Source organism: Narcine bancroftii, chromosome 5 (genome assembly GCF_036971445.1).
Source record: "Narcine bancroftii isolate sNarBan1 chromosome 5, sNarBan1.hap1, whole genome shotgun sequence".
Taxonomy (NCBI): domain Eukaryota; kingdom Metazoa; phylum Chordata; class Chondrichthyes; order Torpediniformes; family Narcinidae; genus Narcine; species Narcine bancroftii.
Window position 1 is genome coordinate 18,129,309 of NC_091473.1, and position 19,384 is coordinate 18,148,692.

Genomic DNA, 19,384 nt, shown 5'->3' on the forward strand with positions numbered 1-19,384 from the left:
AGATTGTTGGCCACTTTCCAATGTAGTTGGTTTAATGCATATTGTCACTTGGAGTGGGGCATAGTGTAATAGTGTTATTTTGCTCATACAATATATGCAAGCTTATTTGAAAGAAATGTCATATGTCAAATGTCATATCACTTTTTTATGTCACTAAAAAAAAAATTCTTGTCAAAAAGGATTATTGTCTTGTAAGGAGAGATGGAGTCAATACGACCTGCTTTCACTTGGGTTTAGAAGAATATGAGAAGAGCTCTTTGACATGTACAAAATTCTGATGGGGCTTGAAGAACTAAATGCAGAAAGTATCTTTCCCTTGGGTTCACAGTCTCTGTAAGGTGTTGAACTGAGATGAGGAGAAAGTTCTTTATCTAGAGAGTAGTGATCCTATAGAATTCTCTACCACAGGATGCGTTGGAAGCTAGATCACCAAAAATGCTTACAAGCAGGTTGATATCCTGAAACAGGGGTCTGGGCAAAAAGATGGATTTGAAACAGGGTCAGTTATGTTTGTGTTGAAGCTGTAGGTGATCTCATAATTATCTTCCACTTCAAGTCTCCATGTTTTTATCCTTATTTTTCTATAGGCTTCCAAGTTATTTGCACTTTTTATTGCCTCATGCAGCAACACATTGGACCTGAATGAGTTCTGAGAAAAGAAAGGACAAAGTATAAACAAATATTTAAAGCTACTTTGACAAAGGAAAGGGATGATATGGGTGTAACGAAAGTTTGCATATTGTGCGTGCATTGTCTCCTTTGGCAAGCTAATGTCCACGGGAAGAATAATATTGGGGCACAAATTCTAAACTGGAGTAGATTGGTCTCTCTCAACAGATCTTTTGTTTAATCCTTTTTGGGCCAGCTGGAGGAGAGTAATGATGGTACATTTGTTTATTTTTCAGCTTTTTGATCTGGTTTACAGAGAGGAGACATTGCTGAATGTCATTAAGAGCGTCACTCGGAATGGCCGTTCCATCATCTTGACTGCTGTCCTGGCACTCATCTTAGTCTACCTGTTTTCTATTGTGGGCTTCTTGTTTTTCAAAGATGACTTCATCCTAGCAGTGGACAAGGTGCCAAACAAAACCTACTGGACAGGTACAATCACCATATTGACAAGTGGAAGAACTTTGCTTTGGGTGGGGGCAGATTCTTACAGGGGTTAATGCTTTTAGAGGCTGCCATTGATGAGGTTGGTGGGGAAGGAGAGGAATGTCAATTGAGCTATTTTTGTAGTTTAGCAATTCCATATCTTAATCCCACGCCTCAAAATGAGTTCCTTGTATTGCCTTTGGAAATTAATGGATTCCTCCTAAATTTACACAGCAGATTTATAAAAGTACAACCTTTGCTTCATAAGTTTTACATGTCCTCTGTCTTAAAAGAGAACTTGTAATGATTGTTGCCCATTTACTTTTTTTTTAATCATTGCTTCTTTTTGTACTCAACGATATTTTGGTTTTCTTAGTGACTTAAATATCCACCATGTTGAATTTTAATACAATAACATCACATTAAAATACACTGGAGTTGATTGAATGTGACAGAATGCTACATCATGGTCATCCAATACTGAAACACAAATTCCACATGTGCATAATGTCAATTAGAAAGCCTTGGAAAAATTACTGAGAAGAAATTTCTTTATATAGCTTGAACATCCCAGCAGACTAAATACCTGTATGTGGGGATAATTTGCAGATGTTACAATTCAAACTTTTAAAAAATCACCAGTCCATTTCTCCTCTTCGCTTCCACCCAAAGACCAGGGTAATCAGCCCCTTCCAGCAGATTTGCAATGATCTTCTTCACCAACTAATCCCAAACCATAGAGAAAAAGACAGAAGCATTGATGGCAATAAATACAGCCAAGGCCTCTCACCTCTGACCAATCAAATGCTCTGTGGATGACTTGCAACTAAAGCCTTGGATGCATGCAATATTGAACTATCAATCTGTTAATGATGAGAGATGTGGAATAGTGGATATGGAAAAGAATTAGGGTCTTCAACAACACAGACAACTCAAAACTGGTGTATTGGCACAAGTGGCCTGATGCATAGTTGATGTTTATAAAAAATGAGTTTAAAATTTGAGAGAAATACCAGCATCTCTTGTGTTATGACAAGATGTGTGCAACAATCCTGGAAGGAACTATTGGCCTTGGAGTAGAAGCAATGTCGATTCATTAGAATCATCCATTCCAGGTCTACTACTGTTATAAAACATTGCATGACCATGCATTACTGCTCTTTTGAGTTTAGAAGGAGGAGCACTTCTCAAATCAAGACCTTGAAAATGTTATTTTACAGTGTGAGCAGTGAAGCTGTTTCCTTTGCCAATTAAACCTATAAGGATAAAGAAAATTTTTAAGTTGTATCTGAACCACTTTTTCATGTATGGGTCAGTAGAGAAAAGAGATTTTTTACTATGCAAGGGAAATGGATCAAAGTTAGATAAATGTAATTGATGTGGGTCAACCTAATGGGAGCTGAATAGATGTTCTGATGAAATCAAGAATATTTGCAATGAGAAATGTTACCCCATGCAACAATTTGAAAATGGCATCACTTTGAGTCATGTAGGTATGGCCATATTTATGCTCAAACTCAAATCTCTTGTACAGACTCTAGTTGACTGAATAGTTTATTCAAAGGTTAAAACATATAAGAAGCCATTGCATTAGATAACTGCAATAAAACTCAATCCCAATCTTGATGTTCCCTATAGTGCACACAATAAAGCTTTCAGATTTATTGTCAGAGTACATACATGACATCACATACAATCCTGAGATTCCTTTTACCTGGGGCCGCAGCAGAATTACCACAAATTGGTAGTGCGGAAAATAAACTGTATTCCACTGTAAAACTTATAAGCAAACAAAGAACTATAAACTGTAATTACCCTTTTAGTCTTGTATTTGTCTTGTAAACATTATTGCAGATTAAAGGTCTCACTTCTAACTGACAGCAATGCGGTCACTCTTGAAGTTTTCAGAGTTTACACAATGTGGCTGAACATAATTATGGAAGCACAATGGCATTGAGTGCATTTTGAAGGACATCTTTAAGGGAGATAATTGCGAACTTTAGTATTTGCTAAAAGTAGAAAATGTATTGTGCATAATTGCCCAATTAAAGTTGTAGTAGATTAAAGAAGAAAAGCCATCAAATGTAGAGAGTTATATGTATAATGTTTTGAAGAGCCAAAGAGCAGTGTATGAATGTTATGCCCTTTAGCAAAGAGCCAAGTAAGTGAGCTAGCACAGGAGTAAATCTGCCCTCAAGGTTAATGAAGAATTAACAAACATGTACATCAAACTGCAAGAGAAAGAGAACAGGAAATAAGCTGTAAACCCAAACAAAAGTGGGAACAAGATCTAAACATAAAGATAAAAAAATGAAAAATGGGAAAAGCTATGCTCCGGAACTATGAGAAATATAATAAACACGAGGTTACGCGTGATACAATATAATTAGTTACACAGGCTATACACCATGCCCCAAAAGTTAAATAAATGGGGCCCAACAGTATCAGATAGATGTTTTTGCTGCAAGAAGGAAATGGGAACAACAGTACATTCAATTTGGGCATGTGAGAAAGTGGAAAAGTTTTCGGAAGATCTAAATCAGATATTAAATAAAATCACAAAAAGCAACATACCAAAAAAAGAAGTAAAGAACTAGGCCTTGATTTGGATGAAACCCAAAAAAGATTTATTATGATAGCCTTAGCTGTAGCAAAAAAATGTATAATGTCAACCAAGGAAATCAGAAGAGAGCCTGAGAGTACAGCAATGGTACATAGAAATGAATAAATGTATTCCATTGGAAAAAAATAACATATAATTTAAGAAATAACATCACAGTATTCGAACAAATTTGGGAACCGTACATGGAACATAACAGAGAGGGCCTACCGCAGACCTCCACCACCTAAAATGACAGAATGAGAAGAATACGAAATGAACTGACTGAGTGTGTAAAAGTAGATGACACAATTTTCTTGTTTATTTTCATTGTGTGATGACATTGTTTAATGGGTTTAATGTATCATATAGGTTGAACGTTGAGTGGGTGGGGAGGGGGGGTGAAGGAGGGAGGGAAGGGAGGGGGGAAAAGGGGAGAAAATGACACTGTATATTCAAGAGGGAAATGTTTGTGTGTATTTTGGTTAATATGGTTCATAGTGTGAAAAATTTAAAAAAAAATTAAAAAGTTTAATGAAGAATGGAGAATGAGCCACGATAAAATGAAGTTTAAGTAACATTATATACTCTCAAAGGTCAAAAGATTAGGTTCACAGTGTACCAACAAATATATTATTCAATTCTTGTTATTTCTTCTCCACAAGCAAGGTTAGTATTTTGGGGAATTAAATGCAAGCTTTTGGGAGTCCATCAAATGACAAATTTAATTTAATTTAAGCTTGCTTAAATTAGGAAATCCTGGGCTCACGTGCATGGGTTCCCCAAGAACTGTTCACTTCAGCCAGAAAATTGGAAGAGATAAAATTTTCATCAATGTATAATGCTTTGACTATTTTATTTTGAATTCTCTTGTCACGTTTGATTCAACAAGGTATCAATCCAAGATATATAATATCCAAATGTTCCACAAGTGCTCTGTCCTCACCTCCTTCAGCCACATCAGAAGTGGGTGCTTCTGTTTAATTTGCAAACCAGGAAATCAATGTTTTCTGCATGATGCTGGAGCTCAACTGGTAAATGTCAGCATAGAGCGAACTTCTTGCACCAGCTTCAGTCCTGACAGCCCAACTTATTTTGAATTTTGATCAGTAACATCAACACTGAGCCAATTTTGAAGTGCTCCAGTACCCAGTGGCTAGTCTGATCTGGACAGTTGATCATTTGCATTGTCGAGATACAGTTTACAAAGGTTTCCAATGAGAAAATGAGGTACTCTGAAAGTACTCATGTCATTTCAGATTTATTGTCAGAGTACATCCATGACATTGCATACAACCCTGAGATTCTTTTTCCTGTGGGTGAGGCAGAATTAGGATTTGTTGGTAGTGCGAAAAAAATAACTGCACAATATTCACATGTAAACCAACTGAGAAATACAGAGAGAGAAAAATATCAATAAAGTGCAAAAGTAATGAGTCCTTAAATTTTTGAGTTTGTTGTTGAGGAAGGGGGAGGGGGAGCAGCTGTTCTTGAACCTGGTGGTGCAAGCCTTGTGGCACCTGTACCTCTTCCCTGATGGCAGCAGCGAGAACAGAGTGTGGGTCCTTGATGATTGCTGCTGCTCTCCAACAGCAGCATTCCCTGCATGTGTTCTTTTGCAGGGCTTTATGCTCAGGAGTTTTGGTGCCCCCATACCAGGCTGTGACACAGCCAGTCAGCACACTTTCTACCATACCTATGTAGATATTTCAATCTCTTATCTGGAGATATGCCATTCAGAAATATAACTAATAATTTAGAAGTTTGAAGTTTGCTGAGTGAATTGCAGACATGAAGGATATCTGGCAAAGTCAGTGAACAGCTTCCTGTGAAGTGTCATGATCCCAGTGCTGGTGCCTGAAAGCCATCCCTCCTGCTAATGTGCAGCTTCATCTTCAGCAGGTCATAATCTCATGTCCTGTGCAAATTTGTTTATTAGATTAATCCACACTTGGTTTGGAGAAAATTCTCCTGTAGTGAGCCTCATTAGAATTACTTCCTATTGGTGGTGTAGAAAACTTTTGGATTTGAAGTTGTTTTAAAGATTAAAGTAGAGGAGCACTGGAGCTGCTGCTTTAATGATGTTAAACACTCTTTGATATCAACGTGCCCAAGCCTGAGGTGTCCACCTTTCCTCATTTAGACACTTCCTATTACACTCCCCATTTCCTTTCTTTTACGCCATTGCCCCTTGGTCAGCCTCCTTCTACCACAGCCCACATCCCATCTAATGATCCTTTCTGTAACAAATTTCCTCTGTAATTCCCAGTCTTTGTAAAGGCGATTCAGGAACAGACACATTCTGCCATATAGATATCTTGGGTCTCTAGGGCAAATAGGCATTTGCTTCTCTCCTTCATCAGGACAAACTAGAGTGACACAAAACCGATTGAAGCATCTCTTTCAATTCAATGTTACTGAGTTGAGACCAACAAGACTATCCCTTGGTCTTCAGGCTAGAGACAGATAAACAGCAGTTATGGCAGGAGTGCAGGCCATTACATCCTACAAAGGGAGGGCGAACACCAATGAGCTGAACACCTTTGATGCCCACTTTGAGAAGGGAAACCCAACGGTGCCTACAAGAATCCCTGTAAAAGCTGAGGGCCCTGTGATATCTGTATCCAAGGTTGATGTCAAAATATCATGTGAAAGGATGAATCTTGGCAAGGCATCAGGCCCTGACTGCCTGCCTGGCAAGGTACTGAAAATCTGTGCCAACTAATTAGCTGGAGTGTTCATGGATATTTTTAATCTCTCGCTGCTCCAGATAGAGGTTCCCACCTGCTTCAAAAGGGCATCAATTGTCCTAATGCCCAAGAAGAGCAGAGCGAACTGCCTCAACAAATTTCGCCCAGCATCTTCTGTGACGAAATACTTTGAGAGAGAGGCTGGTCATGGTCAGAATTAACACTAAGCAAAGGACTGGACCCACTGTAATTCGCCTATCGTTACAATCGCTCCACAGCAGATACAATATCGCTGGCTCTCCACTCAGCTCTGGATCACCTAGAAAACACCAACTCATACATACGGCTCCTCCTCGTCGACTACAGCTCTGCCTTCAACATCATTATCCCCTCAGTGCTGGTCAACAAGCTCCAAACCCTGGGCATCTGCACCCCCCTCTGCAACTGGATCCTTGATTTTTCTCATCGGAAGAACACAGTCAGTACTAATTGGAAACAACATCTCTTTCTTACTGAAAATCAACACAGGTGCACCTCAAAGATATGTGCTTAGCCCACTGCTCTACTCACTATACACCCATGACTGTGTGGCCAGGCACAATTCCAATGCTATCTACAAATTTGTCAATGACACCACGGTTGTCAGCAGAATCTCAAACAACAACAAGGAAGTGTACAGTAGAGAGATAGATCAGCTAGTGAAGTAGTGTCACACCAACAATCTTGCACTGGTACGGAGATGCCTACGCTCAGGACAAGAGAAAACAGCCTGCGATATCACGGGCACCAGTCTTCACTCTGTTGAGGACATCTATAAGAAAGTACCTCTATCCACAAGGGCCCCCACCACCCAGACCTTGCTCCCTTCAGTCTGCTACCATGAGGAAAAAGGTACGGCAGCCTGAAGACAAGAACTCAGCGGCACAAGGACAACTTCTGCCATCAGATTCCTGAATGAACAATGAACCAAAGACACTGCCTTAATTTGACTTTTTCTTGCATTATTTTTTATTTTCTAAAGTGGTTTATACTGTTTACACTGTGATGCTGCCACAAAACAATGAATTCCGTGACATGTTCATGACAATAAATTCTGATTTTGATTCTGAATTTAAGTGTGAATCTCATGAGCTGTCATGTAACATAAGTCAATAGTTCTTGAACTAAACTAAAATGACGACAAAATATTGTCTGACACAAAAATAGATGGGTCGACTTTCACTACATGAAAAAGCAACTTGGTGGAAGCTTCAAAGATCCTGAAGGTGTGAAGTGAAATGGATGTTTCCTCCAAGAGTATCGAGAACTGTCAGTGCTTGCAAATAAGAGATCACTTATTTTAAGACATAAATGAACCATATTTTTTCCTGAGGATTTTGAGTCTATGGTAACTCTTTGCACCAAAGGGTAGTTCAATAGTGTCTGATTTTTAAGGAGGAGGTCGATGGGCAGACCTTTTCTGCGGAAGGGCTGAAAGTACAGATTTGATTTTACAAACTGAATAGCCACAATCTTATTGAATGGCACAATGAGGCATTTGTATTGTTCTCTGAACCATATTAGGTCTTTGATATTTACTCTCACCTTGAGTGGGGCTGTAAGCTAAAGCTCTTGAGTACAAAAGTGCTCATTCCTGTCCAAGGATGTATATTGGCTTGGGAGGAAACATTACTGTTGATTTTGGTGTTGTGACAGCTGTCATGTGACAAGCAGTGCCCCCATTTCGTTAAGGTACAGATTAACCTGCTTCAATTTGTAGAATGTGTTCCCTGTCAATTGCTGATATTCCGCAAAAGTCATTTGCAGGAGACGCAAGGATTTGAGAATAAGATGTACCATCTTTATTTGAAGGGATACACAGACTCTGCTTGCATCTTTCTATCAAAGCTGCAGCCCAGACAGCAGATTAAAGGTGGTAATTATTATTTGCATTCAATAGGATTCACACTAAATCATTGAACTACAGTTTTGGATTGAAAGGAGGACAGTAAAATGCCAATAATCCAGTGTCTGATTGATCAGAAGCTGGTTTGGCATCTGGCCCCCTCAGGTTCTGTTTCCATGCTACCTCTGAACTCGATGCATTTTTAAAAAATGTAGCATCTGGTTGGAAAAAAAAAGTGAATCACGAGTGCGTTGGGCTATCTAATAGGAATGGCATCCAATAATCCAGGGAATATGCTAGTCCGGCACTTCCAAAGTCCGAAGAGTGTTGGGATTATCAGAGAGTTACTCCAGTGTCTGTTCCCATGCCTCTGTACCAAGGAAGGGTAAAATAACTGAGCACTTCAGCAACCAAACAGCGAACTAGAGGTTGCAAATAAAACGCAGGTAAGAAATGCAGTCTTCTGTTTCCTCCAATTTCTCTTACATGACAGACATTCGGTATCAAGAGAAGATGTCAGTGCAGCCGAAGGTCTGTCCACAGAGTGGAAACAGGAACAAAATTAAACCAGGAAAAAGATTTAAAAAAAAATACCCTTGCTGTGTTTCCTCAAAAGGATTCTGAATGCATTTCACCAGGCAGCAGCAACTCCTGATTTCTCATGACTTTTTTTGCAGGAGTTTGTAGATGAACTCCAATTCATTAATAAATGCTAGGAGCATGAATGTCAGGTAAAATGATCAGTGTAATCTCCTTTTCAGTAATCTCACTGATGATTTGGCAGTTCATTCTGAAATTTTTAGGGGAAATCCAGTTGAGTGTAGCAGGTATCTCCTTCAGTTTAAAAATGCAATGCTGGAGAAACTCAGCAGGTCAAACTGTCCTTTATATAGCAAAGATAAAGATACCTAACCAATGTTTTGGACTTGAGCCCTTCATCAAGGTATAAGACTCCTCTGAGGCCCCATTTCTTCCCACCTCCTCTAACCCTCAGAAAATCTCCCCCCTGACCTCCCTATTTCTTCCCACCCCAACCCTCAGAAAATATGTATCTTTATCTTTGCTATGTACAATATTGTTTCACCTACTGAGTTTTTCCAGCATTGTGTTTTTAGTTCAACCATGGTGTCAGCAAACTTTCTCGTTTTACTCCTCCACATCTTTTAATCAATGTGTAGCAACCTTTCTTACAGCCATAAGTGGGTAAACCACCTAAGTTTCACAATGATCTTAGTAAAATTAAATATTAGTCTCCCTATTTTCAGGATTCTGTTGTGAAGAAAGAACAAAACATTTTATGGGAATTACTGCTGGGAGCACTGAATTGAATTGTATCAGTTAAGAAATTGGCATGTTATAACCAAATAACAATTACAGCACGGAAACAGGCCATTTTGGCCCTTCTAGTCTGCACCGAACTAAGTACTCTCCTCTAGTCCCACCTACCTGCACCCTGCCCATAACCCTCCATTCCCCTCTCATCCATATGCCTATCCAATTTTTCCTTAAATGACAAAATGGACCCTGCCGCCACTACATCTCCCGGAAGCTCATTCCACACAGCCACCACTCTCTGAGTGAAGAAGTTCCCCCTTATGTTACTTCTAAACTTTTGCCCATTAACTCTTAACTCGTGATCTCTTGTCTCTCGTACTCTTAATGGAAAAACTCTATCTATCCCTCTCATAATCTTAAATACCTCTATCAAATCCCCTCTCATCCTTCCACACTCCAAAGAATAAAGACCTAATTTGCTCCATCTTTCTTTGTAATCTAGATGCTTAAACCCAGGTAGCATTTTCGTAAATCTTCCCTACATTCTCTCTTCCTTGTTGATATCCTTCCTATAATTTGGTGACTAGAATTGCATACAGTATTCTAAATTTGGCCTCACCAATGCCTTGAACAGTCTCCACATCACTTCCCAACTCCTGTATTCTATGCATTGATTTATAAAGGCCAACATACTAAAAGCCTTCTTCACCACCCTATCCACATGAGATTTTACCTTCAGGGAATGATGCATTGTTATTCCTAGATACCCTCAGAACAATGAATGTTCTGTTTTGATTATTCCTTAAAAGTTAAAACAAGTTACCCAATGATTTTCAATAATGACCATTAATGGATATGGAAGTGTTTTATCCCATATAGCTTGTCATTTTCTTTTAAACTTTTATTCAAAGTAGTTAGCCTTACTTGTGTTTGTTTAAGCATGGAATTGGCGTGAAATGACTGAATGTGATTTGTGTGGTCTTATGAAACTGGTTATTTTCCTCTCTTCAGTAGCCCCTTTTAAACTGCAGCACCTCGGTAGTCCTCCTGGGACCCATGTGCTATTACTGGGGAAAAGGTGCTAAAGCACCTTTTAAATTCCAGAGAGATCTACCCATTAAATCGCAAATTCGGCGATTTAAGGAGGATCCCGCCCCTGCAATGATGCATCACGTACTCACTGGAAGTATTGCTGGATGTTCGGATGCTGGCTGCCCAGTGACACATGCACCAAAGCGGAATACACGGGCCGGCCATTTTCATTTTCAAATCGTCTGTGGACGTGTCCTAAGTAAGTTTAACTGGGTTCCCTGACTACCTCTGATGGGGTTGACCGGGTCAGACCCTTTCTAACTGCCGCGTAACTGGGGCACTAACCGGGCAAATTGCTTGGCTAACCCCATTTTATTATGGCAGTTTGAAAGAGTCTAGTTACTTTTCAAATGTCATTGTTTTATGATGTATGCCAACCTCTTCACACATTGGAAAAACATCTCTTCGATTAGTGTTAATTCTGATGTCTATTTCCCATTTGTTATTTTTGTTTAGAAGATGCAGCGTCGATGGCAGATGAATTCCTCACTGCTGATGTCTGTCGCCTGAGCAATGGAGAGAACTGTTCAATGGTTTACTCCATGGAGAATAATGGTAAGGTGACTTCAGTTTCAGCTGCTCTATTTGGTAAGCAGCATGAAGCAACTTGCTGCGTCAGAGTGTAAATGCAAAGCTGTTTGCTGGTGTGGCTATTGATTTTAAATGGTCTCAATCCCGATGTAATTGTTCTCCATCAGAGTTACTCTCTGAGAATGAAGAGGATTCAGAGCACACCTGTGAAACTTTGTTTATGTGTATCATCACTGTACTTAGCCACGGACTGCGAAGTGGAGGAGGTGTGGGAGATGTGCTCAGGAAACCTTCCAAAGAGGTATGAAGCAGCAGCTTTGTAAAGCAATAATCATTGGACACTGATGCCATTCAGCTATTCAGGCACTAATAGTACATGTTATTTTGATATTTAAATCATCCAGTTACCAGTATAATTGAAGGGTCCTTCCATTGGATGTTTTGTGTAGAATTCTCACCCTCTCCAAACAAGCAATCTGTTAATGAATTAATAACATATAATATTGTTAAAGGGCATCCAATTGACCTTCAGTCATTAACCCTTTGTAGAAAATCAGATTGCAGTATTTCAATGTTGTGGATATTTTTGTGTGAATAATTAATAAGGTGAACTGCCAGTTAAATGATCTGTATGAATCTGCAATCAGAAAGAATACAGGCTACTTTCACAAATTTGGCTGCACAGGTTTTCTGACATGGTGTCAGAGTGTATAATTCGCACATCATCTGAGTGTTTTCAATGGCTTAGAGCAAATTAAGCCAATATAAATCATTTATGGATATGAGAAATTTGTGTGATTGGAGGCCCACTTTTAGTCTCAAGTTGCCTGTGAATTACAGCTAGACCTGTGAAATAATGGGTGGGTCAGCAAGCTGCAAGGAGGATGTGAAGAATGCGAGAAGAGATATAGATCACTTAACTGAGTGAACAAGAAGTAAGGAGAGTATAGTGTGAAAATATGTGAAGGTATCAACTTGTAACTTAAAAGGAGTGAGACCACAAAATTTTGTGGTGTAAAGGAACCTTCATTCTTTGTGCAGAAAACACACATGTGATAGAAATGTATGGGTACGAAATTAGGGGTGGGAAGAACTTTGAATGGTTTACAGTTTGTAAATAATTTATTGTGAATAAAGTCTATTTTTGGTTTTTTTAAAAAATGAGCAGATGGTATCAGGTTGTGGGAGGGGAAAATAGAGGTAGAGACTGGAAAATCATGTTCGCTTACTAGGGGTTGCAGATGCTGGAATCGGAGGAGTGAGGAAGGTGATGGATGAAAGCAGATCAAGATGAGATGATTGGCAGGGAACCTAGCGGGGAGATGAGGTGGATACCCAGTAGACTGTGTGTAGGCAATTGGCAGATGAAATGAGGGTGAAGAGAACAAAATGTGACAAGGTGAGGGGGGGGGGGGGAATGGGGAATGGGAAGTATATGGTATTGAAAAAGGGGAGACGAGAGAGCCTGGGTGGATCTGAAGGGAAAATAAAAAGCAGAGGAGGTGTGGGTATAGGCTGCCTCCACGATACCCATTAGAGTTTACAGGCAAGATTCTGAAAGGGATTAACACATTGGCTGCTTCAAGATGTTTCTCCATGTTGGGGTATTTGAAGTAATGGGGCACAGTTTAGAAATAATGGACCTTCCATTTCAGACAAAGATGAGGAGAAACGTTTTCTCTGAGGATTGTGGCACTTTGGAAGAGGGCTCTGGAGCCACAGATGCTGAGCACATTCAGAAAATAAGAGGGCATGTTGGGGCTGAATGAGTTGCTTCCAAATCCATTTCTTGGCTGCTTGTGTTTTGACGAGCTTGTCTGGGAAAAGTCTACCCTTGTGAGTTGACTGTCACTTTTTGCAGGAGCCACTGTTTGCTGCACGTGTGGTCTATGATCTCCTCTTCTTCTTCATGGTCATAATTATTGTTCTCAACCTGATCTTTGGTGTCATCATCGACACTTTTGCTGACTTGAGGAGCGAGAAACAGAAGAAGGAAGAAGTCCTGAAAACTACCTGCTTCATATGTGGTACGTGCATAAAGTTCAAGTCCAGGTTTATTATCATCTGACTTTGTGTGATATAGATAAATATAAATATGATCAGACAAAATAGCATTTCTCAGGACCACAGTGCACACACATACAATACACAGCACATGATAAGTGAAGATGTAATGTAAAATAAAGGTGTAAATATTTTGGAATAATTCACTGTTCATCAATCTCACAGCCTGCAGGAAGAAGCTATTTCCTGATTTTGATGCTCCTGTACCTCCTTCCTGATGGTTGTGGGTCAAATATACTATGTACTAGTTGGAAAGGGTCCTCAATAATTCTTTGAGCTCTACTTAAGCAATACTTCTGGTGAATTTTGTCAATGAGGGAAAGGTAACTAGATCACCTTACTAGAAAATATGTCACCTTAAGAAATTCCATTTGCCTAGCAAGGGAGCTCCAAGTGAGGCAACCATACCCAACTAATGCATAAGAAAATGCAAGTAAAATATGTTAAGCGCCACATCACCCACTTGGCACTCCTTTATTGTTTAACTTTTTTTTGCCTCCTTCAATTAATGAAGAGATCAGGTCAATGAGTTTTGTCTTTATTTTTTTTAAGAAATTTAGCACAGTAACAGGCCTTTCCAACCCACGAACTCGTGTTGCCCAAATTATACTCATGTCACCAGTTAACCTCCAAACCCGCGCGTCTTTGCAACATAGGAGGAAACCAGAACACCTAGAGGAAACCCAAAAGGATATGGGGAGTATGTACAAATTTCTTACAAAGAAGTGCAGTATCTGAACCCAGGTCACTCGCACTGTTATAATGTTGCACTAACCATGCCACTTCAACTTATAAGAATGAGATGGGGCATTAAATTGAAACATAAAATGTGGCGAGATCTAGGCAGATTAGATGTGTGGAGAATGTTTCTGCATGCTTGGGGTTTAAAATGAAGGCTCCCAATCTTAGGTTTCAGGGCAAGATATTTTCAAAATGAGATGAGGGGAAATGGCTGCATTCAGTGATAATGGACATTTCCCTGATTGGAGGCCCAGTCTCTGATTAGATTACAGCTGGTAACAGGTAAATATTTGGATAGAAAAGGTATAACAGGGTATGAGGAGAGAGTGGGAATATGTTGGACATATGAAAGACTGCCGATGCTGGAATCCAGCACAACAAACAATCTGCTGGAATCCAGCACAACAAACAATCTGCTGGAATCCAGCACAACAAACAATCTGCTGGAATCCAGCACAACAAACAATCTGCTGGAATCCAGCACAACAAACAATCTGCTGGAGGAACTCGGTGGATCAAGCAGCAGTCAGTGGAAGAAGAAGAAAATGATGGAAATTGATGATTGGCCAATGAGTGATTTCAATGGTGGGGCAGGCGCAACAGGATGAATAGTCATCACTTGTACTTTTCTCGAGTCGAGGGGAAGAGATTCATAGGTTGGAAATTGGAAATAAACTGCGAGTCCACCAAGTGCATTTGCTGGAAGCTGAGAATAATCTACTTGTACCAAAAAGCTTGTTGTGTGCAATACATTTAGCTTTTAGGCATTACTGAAACATGCTGCTGTGCAGCCAGAGCAGATGTCGCAATATCAAATATTCTGAGCAAAAAGACAGTTGTCGAAGGCTGTGTGAAATGAGGCATCTATCTTTTTGAATTATATGAACTTGATTTCCAAATGATATAAAATATTTCATGTAATTTTGCATTACCTGTTTGTAAAAATCTCCAAAGCTTACAAATGAATAGACTTAAGGAAATGAATTCACCTACCATTTGTCAACTTGCTACATGAATGGTGATGGTCTGCTGCTATTTATCCTGCCTGCACACGTGTTTGGTCTCAGATTTGTTGATTAGTTTTTACTTCTCCAGGTTTGGAAAGGGATAAATTTGACAACAAAACAGTAACATTTGAAGAGCATATCAAGGAAGAGCACAACATGTGGCATTACCTGTGCTTTATTGTTTTGGTGAAAGTCAAGGACTCCACAGAATATACTGGACCAGAGAGCTATGTAGCAGAGATGATCAAGGTCAGTAACAGCTCTGCATGGCAGAGTTGAATTTCATTCATTCTGACTTCTCAAGTAGATAATGCATTAAGATATGAAGCTGTTAATCAAAAGATTTATAAAAAATATGTATATTAAACTGCAAGAAAAGGAAAATGAGGAAACAAATGGTAAAACTAAACAAAAATGGGAACAAGATTTAAATATAAAGATAAAAAAGGAAACATGGGAGAAGTTATGCTCTGGATCGATGAGAAATACAATAAATACGAGGCTGCGTATGATACAATATAATTGGTTACACAGACTATACATTACACCGCAAAAGTTAAATAAATGGGACCCAACAGTATCTGATAGATGTTTTCGATGTAAAAAAGAAAGGGGAACAACAATTCATGCAATCTGGACATGTGGGAGAGTAGAAAAATTTTGGGATGATCTCAATCAGATATTAAATAAAATAACAGAAAACAATATACCAAAGAATCCAGAGATCTTTCTCCTAAGTAACATAAAAAATAAAGAATTTGGAATTGACTTGGAAGATGCACAAAAAAGATTTGTCAAGATAGCCCTAGCCGTAGCAAAAAAATGTATTATGTCAACCTGGAAATTGGAAGATAATTTGAAAATACAACAATGGTATATAGAAATGAATAAATGTATTCCATTAGAAAAAATAACATATAGTTTAAGAAATAATATTGAAATATTCGAACAAGTATGGGAGCCCTACATTAAATACAATAGCGAAAACCTACCGGGAACAAACATTACCTAAGTTGATGGAAGGAGAAGAAAAGAAAAGAATGGACTCAGTAGAATTTCTGGTGTATTTTTGTTGAATGACAACATTGTCTAACTGAATTAATGCAACCTAGATTGTATACCTAAAATGGATGAGAGGGGGGGGGTGGGGGGGTGGCTTGGGAGGAGGGAGGGGGGAGGGAGAAAAAGTCACTGTAAAGGTGTGGAAAAGAAAAAGTGTATATCATGGCTATTGTGATTTATGGTGTGAAAAATAAAAAATTAAAAAAAAAAAAAAGATATGAAGCTGTCAACGTTTTGGGTATCTGGTAAGAGATGAATCCTACCAAAACAAAAATTTGCATTTTCCAAATAGATGCTTGACTGGTCTGCATTGAAAGATTGCTTGAGTGTGCAAGAGAGCATGTGATCCCCTGCCCACTTCCAGCATCTGATTCATTTAGCTTCTATTGCTGAATCTGAGTAAAGTGGCTGAAACCATGAATCTGTCTGCACCAAGGAAAGCTTGGTCAAGGTTATAGCCAGTGATCAAACCATGAAATTCAAGGGTTTAACGAAATATTTTGCGAATAAAATAATGTTTATCTTCAAAGAATTGTTTGAATAACAGTCTTGCTTCTTATTCCATTCAGGAAAAAAAAAGTGCTTAGAATTTTATTTCCCTTTGACATATCTATCTGTTAAAAATATGATGTACAGAGGAAAAAATGATTTAAAGTTAAGTGTGCCAAGATGCTTGAATTCAAAAGACTTGCAGGTGATGAAGTTACTTCAGATGTTAGAATCTCTAGTGACATAAAACAATCAGGGGTTTGGTGTTTATCAGCTGAGATGCCTCTTGTCACTTTATTGCATGTGCTGTTTAGTTGTGAATGGTTTATTTTGCCTTATCCTTGTGAATGTTATATTTTCACCACTTTGGACTTTGTTTTTGTAGATAAATTGAGTCTGTTGAAAAATAAGCAAATTCTGAACTGGGATTGAACATCCTAGAGATCTCAAGTCAAAGCAGTGCAAGCTAGTTTATAAGCCTTACTGTTGTTGCATTAAGGTTATTTTTTTTCCATGGACCTCCAGAAAAAAAATGCGGCAGAGACTGCTTGCAGTTAGGAATAGCTGAGTCCTTGGTGTTTTCCAAAGTGCTCCAGAGTGGATTCTGGATGTTATTGAGAAAGGTTAGATGCATCAGGTCTTGATATTGCTCCAGAAATAGATTCAGAAGGAGGCTATTTGTCTACTCATGCCATCTCTGCCATTCAGCAAGTCCAAGACTAACCTCTTATCTTGAAACCACTTCCCTACACCAACCCCAGATCCACTGATTCCCTAAATAGCTAAAAATCCATTTTGTCTTGACAAAATTAAGCCTAGCAATGGGTTTCTTGGGGAGAGAATTCTAAAAATATACAACTCTCTTGGTAGTTGGTGGCAGACCTACAGAAAGATTACTGGTGAAGGAATTTGGATGTTGGTTTTGCAATGGAAAGTGAGGATCAGAAGCTTGTGATGAGCAAAGCAAATGAAAAAAAGTAACTGATCATGACTTAGAGTGGTTAGCAAGAAGGAAAGGCTTTCTGCAATCTTAAGGAACAGGTTAGTCGGAAATAGACAGGACAGCACCAAAAGTCCTCCTTGGGTGAATAAAAAGAAAAGCTAACATGCAGGTTAGGAAAGCGATTAGAAAGGCAAATCGAATATTGGTCTTCATACAATTGCACTCAAAACTCTTTGTATGGAAGTTTTATCGAGTCAACCTTGATATACTTTGTGATATTTTGGTCTCAATCTCTCAGGGTGTGCGTGAAAAGATTGGAGAAGACTGAGAGAATTTGATTGGTGGATGCTGACCGGTTATCTTCCCTTTCTGGAGAATCAAAATCCAGGGGTGGAATCTCAAGTTTAATACTTTCCTAACTGTTGAGTTCTCTGTGAGTCGTTACAATTCTCAACCTCAAGGCATGTGGAAGTTCAGCATGTGGAGGACATTTAAGTGAATTATGGGGATTGGGTGAAAACATAGATTTGAGTGAAGGGAGTAGAAATTATCTTGTAGATTAGCAGAGCTATAAGTATTTCTTACTATTCCTGTTAATTTTCTGTTCTAATGCTCTGTATAAAATCCATTTTACAGTCTTAAGGAATCAGAGAGGAGTGGCAATGATAATTGTGAATATGTCTGATCATTTATTTGTGTAGTTTCCCCAACCACTCTGAATGTCCGACACCTCACCGGAGTGTGCTTGGGGGTTCGTATTGTATAAATTAAATTTCTTCAGCTACCAATCAAGATGTTTATAATATGGTTCGTTGATCCAGAATGATTAGGTTTTTTTTAAACAGATCTGTACATTCTTGCCTCAACTTATCATTTAACCGTGGTTACAAATAGTCTTATCACTGCTTTTCACCAAGCTCTGTCATGGCAAGAGATTGTCAGGAAATGATTCAAGAATGTTTCTATGAAAAAAGTGCAATATCTCTCTGAATACTTGTCCTGTGACCACTCAAAATGAGGAAGGAGCATTCAAGATGGCATGCTCCTGAAGATTCTCAATACCACTTCTCAAGCCACCTGCCTCACCTTGGGGAAGGGGGGGGGGGGGGTGGCATTCCACAATGTCTTCATTTGCCACCTGAGAACCCACAGAAGTGGAATGGAAGCAGGTTTCCCTCAACCCCAAGTGACTCACCAAACAGCATGTATGTGAAAACAGTGGAGTGATTCCACATGTGCTAACTGCACTTTATTTCATGTTTCACAGCAATAACTGAGCAAACAGGTTAACTTTGAGGAATGCCGTGGTATGCGGACAATACTGCCAGTTTTATTACTTGTTTACTTCATCTGTTGAATTAGACTATGCCTTCTGGCCTTCACTGACCATAACAAAGCAAGGCTCTTGTTTGTTGGGATGTTTCAATTCAGTTACAGTCATGCAAAGGCAGTTGAGATTTGTGGATAATGTGGTGGTGGCAAAGGGGGAAATTGCTTCACATGGGCGTAGAATACACAAGAAAAGTCAATATTTCCAAATGCCTGAAAGCTGTTCAGTGTACCCATGACATTTTTTATCACAAATTTTGATTTATGACAATAAGTTTCCTGTCAGTTCTCTGCATTGCAAGGAGTAATACATCACATTTTATGTAAATATTACCTCCAAATGTTAGCCCAGTTCAACTGAGTTCTGCAGTGCGGCTATGATGAGAGTGAGCTCTCACAGAGAGAGTGATTCTGATAAAGGCAATCTAAATAACGAGAGCATACAGATTTAAATTAATGAATGGAAAAACTCAAGGGAGAGGACTTAAATTTTATAGGTCTGTTGTCACGATCTAGTTTGCCTGAAAGGGTGATGAAAACAGAATCAATGATAACTTTGAATAGGGAATTGGTTGTACATTT

At 39.0% G+C, this 19,384-nt stretch overlaps 1 protein-coding gene across 7 annotated transcripts in view; it reads left to right on the plus strand.

The window, feature by feature from the left end:
• itpr1b (inositol 1,4,5-trisphosphate receptor, type 1b) overlaps nucleotides 1-19,384 on the plus strand; it is a 571,367-nt gene that overhangs the window by 445,401 nt on the left and 106,582 nt on the right. For all 7 annotated transcript variants that reach the window (XM_069936913.1, XM_069936916.1, XM_069936915.1 and 4 more), the window contains 5 exons: nucleotides 906-1,101; nucleotides 11,093-11,191; nucleotides 11,335-11,468; nucleotides 13,029-13,194; nucleotides 15,068-15,228. In XM_069936913.1, coding sequence (XP_069793014.1) covers nucleotides 906-1,101; nucleotides 11,093-11,191; nucleotides 11,335-11,468; nucleotides 13,029-13,194; nucleotides 15,068-15,228 — 756 coding nt within the window. The remainder of the gene's footprint in view (nucleotides 1-905; nucleotides 1,102-11,092; nucleotides 11,192-11,334; nucleotides 11,469-13,028; nucleotides 13,195-15,067; nucleotides 15,229-19,384) is intronic.